The sequence below is a fragment of the Arvicola amphibius genome, chromosome 4 (genome assembly GCF_903992535.2).
Source record: "Arvicola amphibius chromosome 4, mArvAmp1.2, whole genome shotgun sequence".
NCBI classification, from domain to species: domain Eukaryota; kingdom Metazoa; phylum Chordata; class Mammalia; order Rodentia; family Cricetidae; genus Arvicola; species Arvicola amphibius.
In genome coordinates, this window is record NC_052050.1 from 84,060,621 (window position 1) to 84,079,636 (window position 19,016).

Sequence of the window (19,016 nt, forward strand, 5' to 3'; positions counted from 1 at the left end):
CTGTAAGAATCAGTTCTCGCCCTGTGGGTCCTAGGTTTGAACTCTGTCTGACTCATCAGCCAAGCACCTTGATCCACTGTGCTATCTTCCAGAGCAGTTTTTAAAAGACAAACATATGCCTGGGTGTGGGGGCAAATGCCTGTAATCTCCGCACCAGGGAGGTGGGAGCAGAAGGATCTAGAGTTCAAAATTAACCTCAGCTGTAATAGTGAGTCCAGCCCTATCTTAATTGTGTGTTGACTTTGGTCAGCGTTCTGGATTGGCATGCTGCAGTTTTTATCCATCTACTGAAAATTTTCTGTGACTCTTCCCCATAAAGCAGTATTGTACATACAGTCTTGTATTTTCAAAATCATTTTTCTTGTGATAAATGAACCAAGAGTTAGACTAATGGATTAAAAAGCAAACACTTGAGTTTTGATGTTTTCTAGTAAAAATTTAAAAATAACTAATCATGTTAAATTGTTTTTGGATATAGTGAAACAGATTTGCTAATATAAATGATTTTGCAGTACATTGCCACTATCTCGGTGGAGACCTCCAGTTGCCGCGCGCCGCGCCCCCGTGTCTGCTTTTGGTGCGCTGGCACCCAGTTCGCAAGATTCGGGCAAGGGGCAGGAGGTTAAAATACACAGACACACACAGACAGAGAGACAGCAACACGGGTCATCCTTGAATTCCCCAAGAATGCCCCCTTTATTGTGTTCAGGGGCAGATTATATAGAGACAGCCACGCCCCAGCCAAACCCACCAGAAACCACTCTCCTGCCATCAGGAACTCCTGAAGGTCTCGTGCTCAGAACAGCTGTAGGTACTCAGATCAGGGGATTACAAGAAATTCAGGATCTGGGGTCTCACTGCTCCCAACAGTACATTACTAAAATTTACTGATTTGGTAATGAATCAGTTTTCCAGTGTTTTTTAGTTTGTTTTTGTTTTTTTGTTTTGTTTTGTTTGTATGCCTAGAGTGAGCACTGAAGCCAGAAGACAACTTGTGAGACTCAGTTTTCTCCTACCATGTGGGTCCTGGGAATTGAATTCGCGTACTTAGGCTGGGCAGCAAGCGCCTTTACTAACTAAACCAGCTTACTCGCCCCAATTGTTCTTGAACGATGTATTTGTAGAGAAACACTAGGAAGCATACCGTAAAGTGAGAAAGCTGTGTTACCAAAATAAAAATGAAACATTGAATGCTTTTGTGGGTTTGATTTTGAGACGGTTTGAGACTAGACTGGCCTGTAAAGTTGGTGTTCTGGCTGCCTCCTGAATGTTAGAGTTATAAGTAGGAGCTATGTGCTCAGTTGAGTTTGGTATATTTAAGAAAAAATAATTTCATTGTTAAAAAATCTAGGCTGTTTGTCTCACATACTCGAGTGTGTGTGGGCTTGAGTTAACATCTGGTATCTTTCTTGATCACTTTTTAGTAAGATCGGGATCTCTTGAGTTCTGTCTAGTCTAGCTGTCTCCCCCCACCCCCACACACACACATACACACCAATCCCTGTCAGAATTATAGGTGGCTGTCAAGACGGCCCAGCTGTTCTTAGATTCTGGAGATAGAACTATTGTTCCCTCCAGGTTAGGGGACACTTTATATCTACTGAGCTATCTTCCCAGTTCAGCTGTTGCCAATCGTTGCACTCTTGCAGGGTGTGCTTTTCTGTTGGTTGGCTTGGGTGTTTTAGAGAACAGGGTATTAGAGAACAATTGTGTCCGTACCTCTCTGGAACCTACTGCCTCTAACCCCTTAGTGCTAGGATTAAAAGTGCTCCACCACACTGGTTTACTTTGGTTTTTGTATTTGTTTTTAGAAACTCGTATTCTTCTTATCTTTGATGTAGAGCACTTACATTCTCAGTTGTCTATTTCTTATGGTGCATATGTACAGAAATGAGTACATTCTTTATCTAGAGCAACATGATTGGATCTTACAAATCTCTTAACAGGAATCTAAGAAGAGGTTTGATACTGAGGAGGAATTTAAGAAGCGAGCCTATCAATGTGTTGTTTCACTGCAGAGTAAAAACCCAGATTTCATAAAGGCCTGGAACCTCATCTGTGATGTCTCCCGTGCAGGTGAGTGTTTTTATTCGGGATTGATAACTAGGTTTTTGTAATTGGGGTCTTTGTGTGGTTTTGCTTGTTTGCCTGTTTCTCAAACCTCCCATCTACTTTTCTGAATTAATTGTGTGAACTCGGGTGTGTGCTTTGACACATAGCCCACCTGATGATCAGAGGACAAGGGCTACTTTGGGGAATCTGTTCTCCTTATTCGTTATAGGGCAGGATCTGTTGTATTGTTTCTGCTGTGCTTCATGCTGTGCTCCAGGCTATCGTGGCCTCAGTTATCCTAGCTCATTGTAGCAAGCCAGGTGGTGGTGGCGCACGCCTTTAATTCCAGCACTTGGGAGGCAGAGTCGGGTAGATCTCTGTATTCCAGGCCAATTTGGTCTACAAAGTGAGTTCCAGGACATCCAGGGCAGTTACACAGAGAAACCCTGAAAAACAAATCCAAATCCATCTCATTGTAGGATACTGGGATTACAGATGCATACCATCACATCCGAGAATTTACTGTATACACCTGCTGGCCTCAAACTCAGAGACCCATCTTCCTCCAGACTGCTGGAATTAAAAGTATGTGCTGCCATTCCCAGCATATAATTTATTTTATTTTAAATGATGCATGTCTTTGTTGGTGGCTGTAGTAACCAGACAGAGGTGTTGGATCCCTGGGAACTGGGGTTACAGGTCATTGTGAATCTACTGACATGGGTGTTGGGAACTGAGCTTAGGTTCTACAAAAGCAGTATATGCTCTTAATTGCTAAGCCGTCTCAGCCCATACATCCAGGTTTTTACACGGGTGTAGAAACTAGCTTGATTCGGGAAATAATCAGGCTAGCTAAAGGATAAAAACAGTTATACTTTTATTTATTATAAGGGGAAAACTCATGAAACAGGAACGAGAAGTCCAAGCTCAGTTGTGCCCCAAAGAAATCACGGGGTGGAGGGGGCACCTGGGTCATGCACAGGTCGTCCCCCATCCCAGAAAGCCACGCCTTAACTTGGACTACCTCTTAAAGATAATTGGCTGACAAGGCTTCTCCATCACATGGGTTCCAAAGATTAAAATCAAATGCCAGTCTTTGAGACAAGGCTGGCTGTCTATGTCTTTGTCTCAGTTCAATCCCAGGCTGGCTTTGAATTCACAGTGCCTCTGCCTCTCATGTACTTAGATTACAGGCATTTGCCACCATGTTTGGTTTCACAAAATCAATTTAAAAGACCACTTTGACTGGTAAATGAATGAATATCACCATAGGCCTTTTGCAAAGATTATTGATGACTGCTTTGTAACCTAGATTTTAAGGTATGAAAGTGTTGCACTTAGGAAATGCTGTGTCATTTGTAAATGAGAATCAAGTCAGGATACCAAACAGAAAACTGAATAAATGTTTTCTTCACCAACTAGTCAGGGGTACCAAACAGAAAGCTGAATAAATGTTTTCATCACCAGCTAGGTGATGTTTGTGTTGGGATCTTCTCTTTGCATAACCCTGACTGTCCTGGAACTCACTACCAGGTTGGCCTTGAACTCACAGAGATCAGCCTCCCTCTGCCTCCTGAGTGCTGGGATTAAAGGCATGTGCTACCATGTGTAGCCTGGTTTTTCCTTTTTTAAATATATACTATTGTTGTCTTTTGCTTCTGAGTAGGTATTTGCTGTATAGCCTAAACTAACCTTGAGCTAGCTCACCGTCCTTCTGCTTAATGCTAGAATTATAAGAGTATTCTACTGTGTCCAGGTTGACTTTGAAATAGGGTCTTCTTGGTTTGTCAAAGATAATCTTGAATTCCTGGCCTGAAACATCCCTTTGCTAGATTTCCTTAGTTGGGCTGGAAATCCAGAATACCATATTTGAGTTCATATCTGTTTAGAGAAGTGTTCTCATGTAGTCCAGCCTATCTTCAAAATGGCTGCTCTGGTCTTCTTTCTCCCTTTACCTGGGCTGGGATCATGGGCATGCATAAGCACGCTACTTTATTTGGTGCTGAAGACTGAACCAGAGCCCCATAAATGCTGCACCTGTAACCCTCACTTACATTTTTAGAAAGGGTGTTTTTCTTATAGATAGACAAAAAAAAATTAGTAATGATGTTTTGGGTGAGGGGCTGGCTAAGCCCGTGCTGAGCCTCTGAGCTGTACCTACGGCCTAGTGTTTTCATATATGGCACCATATTCTCTTCCCCAGTGGTGGCACACATATACTGTCTGTGTTGTACATATTCAGTGTTACTAATTTCTGTTTGTGTTACATCCAGTTATAAAGCTTCCTAAATGGTGTGGTTTCCCCCGCTTTGCTTAAATATTTATTCATTTACTATATTTGATATTTTCTAGAGTTTCAGAAAATCTATGATGCATTGGACATCACTTTAATAGAGAGAGGAGAATCCTTCTATCAAGATAGGATGAATGATATTGTAAAGGAATTTGAAGATAAAGGTAGGCATTACATCCTTTTACATTTTAGATTTATTTTGGGTTTAGTGTGTGTGTGTGTGTGTGTGTGTGTGTTCATGTGTATGAGCAAAGGTCAGAAGAGAGCAGCCAGATTTTTTAGTACTGGAGCTACGGGTGGTTGCTAACCATCGTGGGTGCTGGGTATCGATCCTGGGTCCTTTATTATCACTGAAACTTGCAAGCAGACAAAAATAGAATGAAATTTATGATTACAGAAGACAAACTCATCACACAATGTCAGCAGTTATATAGTAAAGCTAGACCACACCCTGTTCTACCCACACACTTACGCCATGCTGTCTCCCGCTGTCTCTGAAAGGACGTGTGCTTTGTGTCTACTCCTCCAGAAACTCCGGCGTCACTGTCTCCCTAAATTTCCTTCTCTGTGTGTGATAGAGGCAGGGTCTTGCTATGGAGCCCTGGCTGGCTTCAAATTAAATACGTAGACCACGGTGACCTTGAACTCAGAAATTGTTCTGCCTCTGTCTCCCCATGCTGAGATAACAAGTGTAAACCTTCATGTTTGGTAATAATTTCTCGTCCCCAATCTGATGGAACCCAAAGACATGTGCATGCTAGGAAAGCATGTGCTGCTGTGCATCAGCCTGGGCAAGAATGTCTTTCTTTTCGTTCTTTGGTTTTTCAAGACAAGCTTTCTCTGTAGCTTTGGAGCCTCTCCTGGAACTAGCTCTTGTAGACCAGGCTGGCCTCAAACTCACAGAGGTCCACCTACCTCTGCCTCCCGAGTTGCTGTGATTAAAGGCATGCCCCACCACCGCCCAACAGTAATATCTTAATGCCATTCAGTAGGCAATTCAGATGTCCCAATGGGACTTATTTTAATTTGATATTCAAATACAGGGTCTCTCTGAATCCACAAGCTGGTTTAAAATTCACTTTCCTCCTGCCTCAGCTTTCCAAATGTATGTTTGAACTATGTCCAGCTTTATAAATTTTTAATCATAGGGTTTTTTCTCAGAGTCTGAATATTACATTTATTTGTGGTCTGTTAATACATAGTAGCCCTCCTTTTTCTGCGTACTTTTTTTTTTTTCTTGCTTTGTAAGGAACCCTGGCTAGTCTGGAACTTTATAGGCCATGCTGACCTCAAATTTGTGACACTCCTCCCCTTTCTGCCCCCAGAGTACTGGGATTACAGGCATTGCAGTACCATGCCTGGATGTATTTTTTTTTTATTGTTAAAGAAAGAAGGTTTATAGAATTCATCCTGTTGGCATAACAATCTCACTTTGTATACCAGGCTGGCCTCAACTTAATGATTCTCTTGCCTCAGCTTCCTAAATGCTGGGATTACAGGCATGAACCACAATACCTGGTTCTATCTGAGTTTTATTGTTTGTTTTTTGAGATAGTATTTCTCTGTGTAACAGTCCTGGCTGTCCTGGAACTCGTTCTGTAGATCAAGTTGGCCTCAAACTCAGATCCTCCTCTCTCTGCCTGAGATTAAAGGCATGCGCACCACCAACCTGCATCTGCCTGTATTTTTAAAGAGGATTCATTCAGTCTGGTTTGCTTTTTTCAAGAATACAAGCAATGTCTAGTTGTCTTGGTTTAGGTCGACTGTACATCTGTCACACTTTGCCCTGTAGTTTTAGTAGCTGTTGGTGACTGTGACTCTGGTCGTAGTTATCATTCCTCTCCATTTTTTAATTGGAATTGTGCAAAAGTTTGCCCCGTGATTTCGGAGTTTTGTGACAGGGTTTCACTGCATACTCCAGTCTGGTCTCAAATTTACCACGGTTCATGATCTTTTCATTAAAGGCTTATATATCTTGCCAGGCATAGTGGTGCCGACCTTTAATACCAGCACTTGGGAGACAAGCAGATCTCTGAGTTCCAGTACATCCAGGGCTACACAGAAAAACCCTGTCTTGATAAATAAAAAATGTATATAGCTTTATCGAGAGCACACACCATGTGCACACCCATGGAGGCCAGAAGAGGGCATCAGATTCCCTGGAACTAGGGTAAGAGTCAGTTGTGAGTTGTCTGTCCTGTGACCGTTAGTAACTGAGCCCAGGTCAGTCTTCTGCAAGAGAACGAGTGTTCTTAACTTAACAACTGAGCCATCCTTCAACCCTGAAGCCTGAATGTGGAAGTGGAGACTGGGAACCACACTTTGAAGATAATAAAACAATATTCATGGGGTTTTGTTGGCATTGTGGAACTAAAGATTGAACAGAGGGTCTTAGATATGCTGTCTTTTTTTTTTTTAAGATTTAAATTATTTATTATGTGCACAGTGTTCTGTCAGCTGTGTGTAGACCTGAAGGCCAGATCTCATTACAGATGGTTGTGAGCCACCATGTGGTTGCTGGAAATTGACCTCAGGCCCTCTGGAAGAGCAGTCAATGCTCTTAATCACTAAGCTATCTCTCCAGCCCTAGAAATGCTGTCATACATAACTCCTAGTTCTGTGCTCAGCCCTTATCAGCACAGAGAAGTCTGGGCCCAAAGGCAATGAACCTGAAATTTACACACAGGCAGTCTTCCTTCATGGACTGTAGTTTTAGCTACTACCTATGAGTCTGTTTCCTAAACTGTAAGTAGTATGGTAAAATAATCTGCATAGTGACTGTAGCTACTATAAACATTAAAGTTGGGACTCGATATTATAAGTGACATAAGTCAAATGTAGCTGTTAGAAAGTTCATTTCTATTCCTGACTTTGCTTGGGTCTGAGAACATTACTTTTTCACTATAAGCACGTGCACTTTTTATTTCTTCCCGCTCCTTATTCCAGATACCAAATCTTGCTATGTTCGAACATATCCAGAGGAAGGTCATGATTCCACCCAGAAAAGCACATATGTTCATATTTTGTCTGTTGAGTGGATGCTTCCACTGGGTGTGGTGGCAGAGTTTGACCAGGTGTGCTGTGGGTGCAGAGCCTTGCCATCGTGTTGACCCTGCGCCCTGAAATCAGTATCGGCAGTAGATCATGTGGGAGTAAATTATTCCTCAGCTCTGTAATCACCTTTTAAAATACTCAGGGCTGGTGAGAAAGCTCTGCAGTAGAGGGATTGCTGCCAAGCCTGGTGTCCTGAGTTTAGTCCCTGAGACCCACATAGGAGGAGGAGGAGGAGGGTACCAATTCCCAGAAGGTATCTTCTGACCTCCATACTCACACTGTAGTACATGTACCACCCTCACTTTCTGACACGCAAAAAAATATAAACTTACTTTTTTAAATAACAAAATGTTCTTAAAATGGCTAAGTATTTATGTGGTCCTAGAATAAACTAGGATTCTGCTTTCAGGGAGGCTCTTTTAGCTTTGGTAATGTGTAAACGGAGACTGCTTTTTCATTCCCAGCCACCAGGCCCGAATAATCACACAGAAACTATTAATTACAACATTGTTTAGCCTATTAACTCAGGCTTCTTATCAATTAACTCTTACATCTTGAATTAACCTATTTCTGTTATTTTATATTTTACCACAAGGCTTGTGGTTTGTTACCTCTTGCCACATGGCATCTCCCTGGTTCTGCCTTCTTTCCTCCCTTATCTCTGCTTGGATTTCCCACCTTGCTATATTCTGCCCTGCCACAGGCCAAAGAAGCTTCTTTATTAACCAGTGGTAATAAAACATATTCGCATCATAACAGAGGATTCTCCCACATCAATGATGAAGGTTTTTTTAATTTTATTTTTATGTGGTTTTTTTCTCCTTTTTTGCTAGGATTTGTGCAAGTGGATGATGGCAGAAAAATTGTCTTTGTGCCTGGGTGTTCCATACCGTTAACCATAGTGAAGTCAGATGGGGGCTTTACTTATGATACATCTGACCTAGCTGCTATCAAACAGAGACTATTTGAGGAGAAAGCAGATAAGCTTATCTACGTGGTGGACAATGGACAAGTAAGTTGAATTTGCCGGGCCTGCTTGCATTCAGCACTTACAGAGTTTTAAAAATTTACTAGAAACGTACAGTTCGGAACACTGGTGCATCACTGGAGAAAGAACAGGGTTGGAGCCTGCTTTGTAGCTACTTTCTGAACATATAGATTATTCCTAGCCTGGGGAGGCAGAGGCAGGTAGATTCTAAATTCAGGACAACCATGGCTACACAGGGTGATGGTGGTGCAGCCCAACATTTGGTTTTGTTTTTTTCACAAGTCCTTCTGTGTAATATTCTATTTTTGGTTATTACAAAAAGTCATAGGTTTCCCCTTTGTTAATGTGGCATTGTGACTCAGCTTTTACTTAAAATTAATTTTAACATATAGACACATCGAAATTTTACTTCATGGAAATAGAAAAGCCATATAGCTTTTGTTGTGGGATAAAATCTCAAGTAATCCATTTGTCCACAAACTTAAAACCCTACCTTTCTGGATGAAAACTTAAAATTTAGTAGGAAGAAACCATTTTGTGAATTTGTCCTTAGTCACTTTGTTTTTGCTGTGGTGAGGATCAGAGCCTGTGCTCTGTATGTGGTAGCGAGTGCTGGGACGCTGAGCAGTGTCCCCACTCCCTCCGTTGCTCTTTAAACATGTTTTGTTTTATGAGACTTGTTGATCTCCAACACTGGCTGCACAGCTGAATATGCCCTTAACTCCCGATTCTCCAGCTCTGAGGCACTGAGATCACAGGCAGGCATCAACTGCCTGGCCTCTTTTAAGACCTGAGTGTAGAAAATGTCATTGTAATCTTGCTTGCTTGTTTGTTTTGGAGAACTTTACAATGATGTTTGCCTAACAAGACTGTCATGTGATCTCTGAGCACCCTGTCCTGAAACTAGCCTTGTAAATCAGGCTGGCCTCTGCCTCCCGAGTGCTGGGATTAAAGGTGTGCTCCACTACCGACTAGCTCAGTTGTCTTTTTAAATTAGTATTAGAAAACTAACAAGCACTGTCTGTTTTGCTCTTCGTAGGCTGTACATTTCCAGACAATTTTTGCTGCTGCTCAAATGATTGGCTGGTATGACCCGAAAGTAACTCAAGTGGCACATGTTGGATTCGGCGTGGTGCTAGGAGAAGACAAGTGAGTGGACAGGCAGGAGCTGGCAGTGATGGCCCCGGTCCCCAGAGCTTCAGGAAAGGCTTCCTGTTCCTGAGTCCCCCAGTAGCACCAAGAAATTGAGAGTCTACTACACTGTCATGGAATCTCAGCAAAGCCGCTTCTCCCATGAGTTAGCTCTTGCAGAGGATGCAGCCTAGGGATGCGCGTGTGCTCTGTGTGGAAAGAGCACTGGACTGCCTTCGCACATCCCCATCTAGATAGACTGTGCCCATTTCACACAGCGTGCTTGGCAGCGTACTCAAAGCCCTTGGTGCATTTACCTTTGCTTACAATCTTGAAAAAGTGTGGGTCATTGAGAGTCCAGTTGAATTTAAGATTCACTCCTTTCATTTTTGTACAAAGCATGAAGCTGGAGCTTATCAATTCTAAATTAATGGTGTCCATGCTTGCGCTTTTTCTGTTTCCCCGTCATCTCCCTCTGTTCTGTTCAGTCTTTGAGACAAAAGGTAAATATAATGGGATATTTATATTCGGTATTTACCAACTTGAACTTGTGGTTGGCTTTCTTCCTGTCAGGTAGTATTTTATTATGTTAGTCCAGTGTAGAAGCAAGTGCAGTGGATTTTTTTGATTTAGTAATTTTTCTGAAAGGGCAAAACATTTAAACATCTTATATTCTAGGAAAGTGAGTTTATTAGATATTTTTGTTTTGTACATCAGGTACCTGTGAAGTCCAGAATATGGTGGAGCTGTGGCTGCGGGTCATTAGTTGTGTGCTGCCCAACATGAGTGCTGGGAACCAAACTCTAGAAGAGCAGCCAGTGCTCACCAATAAGAGGCATCTCTCCAGCCCTGTAGATGCTATTCTTTATTTCACAATTAAAGTGTAGCAAGGATAGAGTTCCAGGGGCTTAAGAACAAATATGTGTTGAGTTGAGAGACACTGGAAAACTTTCTTTTGTGCTCATCCCTGGTAGCCAGCTGGACTATTATTATTGGCTGTGTTACCTTGGCATAGGTCGCCATATGTGACTGGACCCCTCAAACCTTCGCTTTCACGGATTTTTAAATTGAACAGTCTAATTCAGAATTTTTTATAGGGCTTTAAATGTCTTTTAGGAAGAAGTTTAAAACACGTTCAGGTGAAACTGTGCGCCTTATGGACCTGCTAGAAGAAGGACTGAAACGGTCCATGGACAAGTTAAAGGAGAAGGAGAGAGACAAGGTAGGACAGGAGCTCTTAAGTTCCCCCTTTGTGTGCTGTTGCATGTGGCTCTCCTTTTATGAAAGTACAGAAACCATGTGACTTGTGAGATAAGGTCTCATGTAGCCAACTCTGGATGTTCCTGCCTCCCAAACGCTGGATTATAGGTGTGTATTCATGCTAAGTATCAAGTTAAGAATATCTCACGGTGTTCAAGACTTTATCAAGATCCTATTTATAAAGTAATGTCCAGCACTCAGTTTTTCAGGCCCTCTCTCCACCACTTCCTCCTGCTCTGCTTTCCAAACAGTCTATGCGTAGTGTGGGTTTGTTGAGGTTTTGCAACAGGTTCTCCCTTGTTAGCCAAGATTGACCCTAAACTCCATGTTCAGCCTGTTTCCTCAGTACTGGCTTTATTGGTGTATGCTACTCTGGCTACAATGGGCCTTTTGTCATAATCTTTTTTTTTTATCTTTTATTCTTTTTCTAAATTTATTTAATACATATACAGTGCTCTTCTTCCACGTATGATTGCACACCAGAAGAGAGCACCAGATCTCAATACAGATAATTGTGACTGCTGGGACCATTGTGACTCAGGACCTTTGGAAGAACAGCCAGTGCTCTTAATCTCTGAGCCATCTCTTCAGTCCCTTGTCATAATTTATAAACAGACAGTGTTTTTCGGTTTCATTCATCAGTGTGTCAGCTTTGGCATGGCAGGCAAGCACTTGTGTCTCTGGAGACCTTTGCTTTTGTAGTTTTGTTAACACATATCTGAGGCTGACCTTGTGCCATAAACTGCCACAGCCACCCTTTTACTTCTTCATGTAATCATCCTTAGGCTTGTTTTTGTGACTCTTCTGCGTAATATTTTCAGATAATTAGGTTGAGCCCCTGTCCACTGTGAATGCTGTCGGGAGTTCTTCACAAGGTGGTGCAGGGCTCTTGAGTGTTGGTGTGAAGGCAATGCTGAGGGGCAGACTTGAGGCACCTAGCTCTGTGTCTTTGGGAGTTTTGTGAGCTAGCAATGTCTGCGTTCATCTCATAACTCCACTGACACAACTGATCTTATGTTAGCAGAAACATGCTTATTATAGTGGTTAGCATTTTGCATCCCACAACTGCATTGAAATTAAGGTACAGTGTGGAAGGCTCTGACATGAGGCTCGTGTGGGTTTGCAGTGTGACTCTGGTGTCTTACAGTGTTCTTGCAGTTTGAATGTCTTGGGTTGCCCCTCAAGGTGTCATGAGACTTGTCTCTTTAGGTAGGTCTTCATTGTGTTGCCCAACTTAAACGTTTATTGTTTACTGTGAAACTTTGGATTGGATGAACACAGAAGAATTTAGGATGCAGTACTGGTAGATAAAACAGTAAGCAAAGCGAGATGTGCTATCTACACCAGTAATAATACCAGTGCTCAGAAGTAATAGAGTTGGTGTAGGCGTTCAAAACCCATGTAGGCAATGGTGAGACCCTTCACACACACAGTGTGTGTATTTCAGGGTTTTGTTTGCTGGGGAAGGTGAGAATGGGGCTCACTGTAACCTAGTCAGGCCTTGAACTCTGAAGGTTACAGGCATGACTCATCATATAAATGAATTGTGTTTGAGTTATACTAGCTTGTTTGTACAGTATAAGAGCAAAGGGACAGTGGCTGCTACAGTCTTTCTTGCAGCTGTAGCTAATGTCACTGTAAAGCAGGCATCCCATGCATAGCTTATCTTCTGAAGCAGAAGCCTTCACTGTAGCCCAAACAGGCTGTGAACTGTGTATGAGCATAGACTGTAAGGATCTTGCTCAATATGTGAACAGTAGTATTACTTACTATTTTTAGCGAAGTGTCCATGCATAGGCCTATAATCCCCAGCACTTGCTCAGGAGGCTGAGGCAGCAGAGCACAGGTTAGAAGCCAGCCTAACTTACATAATAAGGCCATATCTAAAGAAACAAAGCAAAACTATGAGGTAGTCTTTTATGTGACCTAAGCTGGCTGCAAACTCCTGATCCTCAATAGTCCTGTGCCACCACTCCCAGTTTATACAGTGCTATAGTGATGAAACCCAGGGCCCTGTGTGCACTAGGCAAGCACCAGCTGAACTGCAGTTCCATGGGTTTTAATGTGGGAAGGATATACCAAATTGCTATTAACTGTGGAATAAGGTCTGCAAATGTACTTCCATTGGTTAAGAAATATGAAGACTTGGTTCAAATTTTGATGAGAGTTCAGCAACAAACAAGGATATTCTATTCTTTTAAGAGTTAAAGACACATCAAAATTCTTTTTTTTTTAAAAAAAAAAAAAAGATTTATTTAGGTATTATGTATACAGTGTCCTGCCTGCATATATCCCTGCAGGCCAGAAGAGGGCATTGGGTGGTTATGAGCCACCCTGAGGTTGCTGGGAATTGAACTCAACTTTATTAGGCTCTTACTTGTACAAGAAAGGGATTCTTTTGAATAAGCTTACCACATAAAAGGCTTAAAATACTTGATTAAAATCTGATCATAGACCAACCATTGAGAAGTAATAGTCATCTGTTAGGCAGAGTTAGAAGCAATTGGAAGGTTGTAGTTTTAAAACATTTTGCTTTCTAAGTCTTTGAAGTCTGTTCCTAAGTAATTTAAACCAAATAAAGGCATACATTTCAGTAGGCACTTTCCTTATAGAAAGGAGGGCTGTTTGGATAACCTGGACTCAGCTGTGATTATGCAGCAGAGGTAAAGGACATCTCAGGCTGGGCATGGGAGCCTACATCTGTAAGTCTAACATTTAGGAGCCTGAGGACCTTGATTTCAAAGCTGGCCTAAGCTACCATAGGATGATTTTGTCTTAGAACTCTACCAGCATTTCAGTTATTCCTTCCTTGATGACAGAGTTATTTCATCCTTGGTGATAGATTTTTTCTTAGGATCTGTCAGTCATCATGGGATATTGGCTGTAATTATGGGAGGCAAGAGGATTACAGCAGTTGAAGACCTACCAGGTCTATGTACATAGCTTATCTCAAAAGATGGGGGCGGGGGAGCTGGAGAGATGGCTCAGAGGTTAAGAGCATTGCCTGCTCTTCCAGAGGTCCTGAGTTCAATTCCCTGCTGGCTCACAACCATCTGTAATGAGAGGTCTGGTGCCCTCCTCTGGCCTGCAGGCATTCACACAGACAGAATATTGTATACATAATAAATAAATGTTTAAAAAAAAAGATGGGAGGGGAACAGACATCCTTTCTATGCCTTGTTCGATTTATTCAGGTCCTTTGTAGCTTGCTGAAGCATTTAGTTTCATCCTTCCTTTCTTCACATTGTCAAACTATCCAATAATTTGTTTCTACCACATGAAATTCTTTCTCACGCTAGCTCCTTCCCACTGGTTTTTATTCCTCCCTTAGACACAGTGTTTAAAGAAAACACAGATATGATTCTGTCAATAGATTGCTTGTCTAGCATGAGTGAATCCCTGGGTGCGATCTCCAATACCATATGGCACATACCTGCAGTCCCCCAGCATTTAGTCACTGGAAGCAGTAGGATGAGTTCAAGGTTACATGACTCTGGAATAAACCTGAGTTACTTGAAGTCCTGTTTAAATAATAATAAAATTGGCATATTACCTAACTTATTTTTAGGTATTTCATGTTGATCAGTTATGATTACTCTGAATTCAAAGGTCAGCCTGACCTACAGGTGAAGTTCCATAACATCCAGGGCTACACAGAGAAACCCTGTCTTGAAAAACAGAAAACGATAACTCCATAGGTACTTCGGACTCAGTCTCCTACCTGTGAGGCCATGGGGCTGAAACAGTAGTGAGCAAGATCTGAAGTGCTTGTTTTTCCCAAAGGTCTTAACTGAGGAGGAGCTGACAGCTGCTCAGAGATCTGTTGCGTACGGCTGTATCAAATACGCTGACCTGTCCCATAACCGGCTGAATGACTACATCTTCTCCTTTGACAAGATGCTGGACGACAGAGGAAACACGGCTGCATACTTACTATATGCCTTCACTAGGATCAGGTGACTACTCAGACTCTGTTCAGAATTGGTCTGGATCATGTGGTGTGTGTGTCTGTGTCCCAGGCTAGCTTCTGATCGTCTGCCTCTCAAGTGCTGAGGTTACAGGTCGGCTCTACAGCCGAGGTTGTTTTAATTGCTGATGTTTTCTACTTTACCCTGGTCATACTAGATTACGTTCTTTTGTGAAAGAGCCTGTGCCTGACCTAAAGGTATGTACTTACCTGTATTTCAGGTCTATTGCACGTCTGGCCAGTATTGATGATGAGATGCTTCAGAAAGCCGCTCGGGAAACCAAGATTGTTTTAGACCATGAGAAGGAATGGAAACTTGGCCGGTGCATCTTACGATTCCCTGAGATTTTACAAAAGATTTTAGATGACTTATTTCTCCATACTCTCTGCGATTATATATATGAGCTGGCAACTACTTTCACAGAGTTTTACGATAGCTGTTACTGTGTGGAGAAAGATCGGCAGACGGGTAAGTGTCTTGTCCATCCACTGTCCATCTTGGGGAAGGGTGACACCAGGACAGTGCACAGAAACTAAAAGCTCACAGCAAGCTGTGGCTTATGTAACAGTTTGAGATGGGGCCAATCAAAGCAGAAAATGGGTCTAAGTCGTGTTGGTATTGGAAACAGCCAGTATCATTGATGGCTGTGTGTTACCGAGTCAAGCCTGAGAACAGAATCGGTGGGGTGGTGTCCCTCCCGATTATGGTGTGTAATTACTTCATGGGGGCTTAGGAAAGCGCTGGGAATTGTCAGGTTTTATCTGTGCTGTCTTTTCTTTCTCAGGGCAAGTAGTGAAGGTGAACATGTGGCGGATGCTCCTGTGTGAAGCAGTAGCTGCTGTCATGGCCAAGGGGTTCGAGATACTGGGAATAAAAGCCGTCCAAAGGATGTAATCCTTAGGTTTGGAGACTGTTTACCAATCATGTGAACACAACTTCACAGTAAAGAAATTTTCACAATTATCTATACAAACTGGGTTTCTTTGTCTCTAACTGAATTGATTCTAAAAAGAAAATTACTTGAATAAATTTTGTTTGATGAGCATTAAACTAAAATGGTGTAGAAACCATCAGATAGCAGAGTTGGAGAGAAAGTGGTTTGGCAGCGATGTGTTTTCAATAATTTTCATTAGACAAGGAGTCCCAACTTATTGAGCCCTCAGAACTTAGCACTCTTCTTTGATTGACATTTACCTCAAATTTACATGTTACAAAACTGAGGCTCCACAGAGGTCAGTAAGTTGTTCAGATTGTTCTGGAACAACATTATATATGGCTCATTCTCAAATTCCGTGTTAGTAAAAGATGGCATTGGTACAACAGATCTTGGTTAAGGTGACAAGAAAACAGTAGGCCCCAGATTAACTCCAGATGTCCCATTTGTCTACTCTTCATTGTAAGAAAAAGTCGTCCCTGGGCTCAGCATTATTTTCTACAGAGTAACATTGAAGTTCTTTTAGCAAAGCAAGTAGAGACTGGTAGTGGTGGCAAGGGGGGCAGACAGGAGGGGAGAGCCGTGACATGTGGGCCAGTAACATGCCAAGGCTTGGTAAATAGACTAAGAGTTTCAAGTTCAGAAGGACTTTAATGATGGAGACAGCAGCTGTTTCTCCAGGAACCGTGGGGCAGCCTTGCGGTTTTCTTTAGTGTGCTGATGCACAGCCTTTCTAGCCCTCAAGTGCAGACCTCAGCTCTTCATCCAGTGACACGTAGGGGGAACAGTACAGGAGTGTGGATTTAACCAGCATACTCACTTTAGATGCAGGCTAGTCTTTGCATTTCCCAACTATATTCAGCTTTGCTAGATACTGTAGCACAGCTTAGAGAAATGCAAACATTAGTTCACGTGATTTTCCTTAAGCAGTAAAACTCGAGCTGGCCTGTTTTTAGTGCACTGACTAGTCCTGGAGACAACAGTACCAATTTGCCTTCAAAAAACCCTTAACATTTAAACATAAAGGCCATTGTGTGATTTTTATCATCATTGGATAACAGAAAAAGAAATCCCATGAATCCTAACAAAGTTATCTCTGTGACACTAAGCTTAACCTCTGCTTTATAGGTGGTTAAAGTACAGGTATCACATACTTTAGGGTACTTCATACGTGATTCGTTCCCATCCCACCACCCCCTTTTTGCAACATTCATCAAAGATAAATATGTTGTGTTTGTGCTTCTGCCTGTCACATTTTGGTACTTCTCATAATTAATGCTTCTATATTAGCTTCTTTTCTATTAGTGATAAGACACCATGATTGGGACTGGAGAGATGGCTCAGTGGTTAAGAGCACTGACTCTTTTTCCAGAGGTCCTGAGTTCAATCCCCAGCAACCAGATCTGGTGCTCTCTTCTGGCCTGTAGGCACACATGCTTGCGAAACACTGTATACATAATGAATGAATGAATGAATGACACCAAGGTCGAGGCAACTTATGCAAGAAAGAAATTAGGCACACAGGCTTGCTAAACACTGTATAAATAAATAGCGCCAAGGTCAAGGCAACTTATGCAAGAAAGAACTTAATTGGGCTTATGTCTTCAGAGGGTTAGCATCTATGATGGTAGACAGAATACATCTTTTTTCTGCTTTTCAAGACTTCTCCCCCCGCCCTGTATCTTTGTTTGGCTGTCCTAGAACTCGCTGTGTAGACTGGGCCTTGAACTCAGAGACGGAGCTGGCATCCTGGTCCACACACAGACCAGGAAGTAGACGGAAAGTGGGGTGGTAAGAATGAGACTGCTAGGAAGGGCACAAGTCTTGAAACCTCAGAGCCCACCACAGTGAGACCTCCAAATCACACCTAGTCCTTCCCTAACAGTCCCACCAACTGGGAATTAAGTATTCAGACATAATCTGTGATGGTATCCATCATCTTTAGTATTGATAATTGTGATTAGGGTACCACAACCATGCCCGTGTGCTGTAACAGGCTTGGGTGATCAGCCTGTGTTCTGACATCCCCACCAACAGACCAGCTATTGCCCATCTGTGAGAACTCTCTGGCCTGACTATTCCCTGAACAGAATTGACATTAAGACAGCTAATAGTCTACAGTGGCTCTTATTTGTTTAGGGGGAAGGGGTTGTTGCATGTCTCATTTTAAACAGTTCCTGAAGATGTTTACACTTGGTGAGAAAAGCATATCGGAAACCAGGATAGGCCCACATGACTTATTCCAAGCAGCCATGTTTTAAATGCAAAGGAAGAGCTGGAAATTAAAAGCGCTAAGGCCATTGGACACAAATGGAGAGGAAGCCAATAACCCCATCATTGATGTGTAAAGATCCAACCCAGCTGTACCAAGACAAAGCCTAGTACAAGCCAGATCCCCCTTAATTCCAAGATGTGATGCTAGTACAGTATTTTTGAAGTTACACAAAAACAGTCAACTATCGAGTGTTGCGTGGTGGTGCACGTCTTAAATCCCAGCACTTGGAAGGTGGAGGCAGACAGATCTCTGTGAATTTGAAGCCATCCTTGTCTACAGAGTGAGATTCAGGACAGCCAAAGAAAATTTAGGATTATGATTGAGTCCTGAGTGGAGTATTCTGTGAGGCTTGATCATCTCAGCCAGCAGTCTTGAAGCTGTACTGGATGCAGAACTCAGAAGAAACTGCAACAGAGGTGCTCTGAAAATTTGAATCATCTGGGCCATCCTTTCCCATTGGAGATTTTCCAGGGGGTCTTCCTCTATCAAACCTTGTTTTTCTTAAGAATGAATCCACAGCATATAGAGATCTGTGGAGAACTATTAGGAGGCCAATTTCACAGTACATCCTCTTAAACGGTTTCAGTGTAGCCAAAGGTGGCTCTGAAGTACTACTCTTCCCAAGTGCTGGGACAGGCATGCACCACCATGCCCAGTCAAACATGGGGTTTGTTTTTATTTTGCCTTAGGGACTGAGAGATGTTTCAGCAGTCAAGAGCACTGACTGATGTTCCAGAGGGCCAGGGTTCGATTCCGAGCACCCACATGGCAGCTCACAATCAAATGTGACTCTAGTCTCAGGGCATTTGACACATTCTTCTGGCCTTCATGGGATCAGGTAAACAGATGCAGGGAAAACTTGAGTATAAAGAAATAGCCTTAGTGTTTTCACTAATGAAAACATTGTCTTCTTAATGTTTTCAGAAGACAAGACTAATTCTTGTTAGGAGTAACATGGCTGGTGACTTAAGGTTGAGCCCATTGCTCCTTCAAAATCCATTGTTCTGAAACCCCAAGTGTGCACACTCAAATACTACCTGTTTAACCAAAGGGAATAAAAG

General features: G+C 42.3%; 1 protein-coding gene across 1 annotated transcript in view; it reads left to right on the forward strand.

Annotated features, from left to right (window-relative positions):
• The window catches only part of Rars1 (arginyl-tRNA synthetase 1), a 32,969-nt gene extending 17,260 nt beyond the window's left edge, over positions 1 to 15,709 (forward strand). Inside the window, exons 8-15 of the mRNA XM_042054895.1 lie at positions 1,947 to 2,076; positions 4,405 to 4,509; positions 8,233 to 8,411; positions 9,427 to 9,536; positions 10,635 to 10,740; positions 14,562 to 14,734; positions 14,967 to 15,214; positions 15,531 to 15,709. Coding sequence (XP_041910829.1) covers positions 1,947 to 2,076; positions 4,405 to 4,509; positions 8,233 to 8,411; positions 9,427 to 9,536; positions 10,635 to 10,740; positions 14,562 to 14,734; positions 14,967 to 15,214; positions 15,531 to 15,640 — 1,161 coding nt within the window. The 3' untranslated portion in view covers positions 15,641 to 15,709. The remainder of the gene's footprint in view (positions 1 to 1,946; positions 2,077 to 4,404; positions 4,510 to 8,232; positions 8,412 to 9,426; positions 9,537 to 10,634; positions 10,741 to 14,561; positions 14,735 to 14,966; positions 15,215 to 15,530) is intronic.
• Positions 15,710 to 19,016: the final 3,307 nt, after the last annotated feature.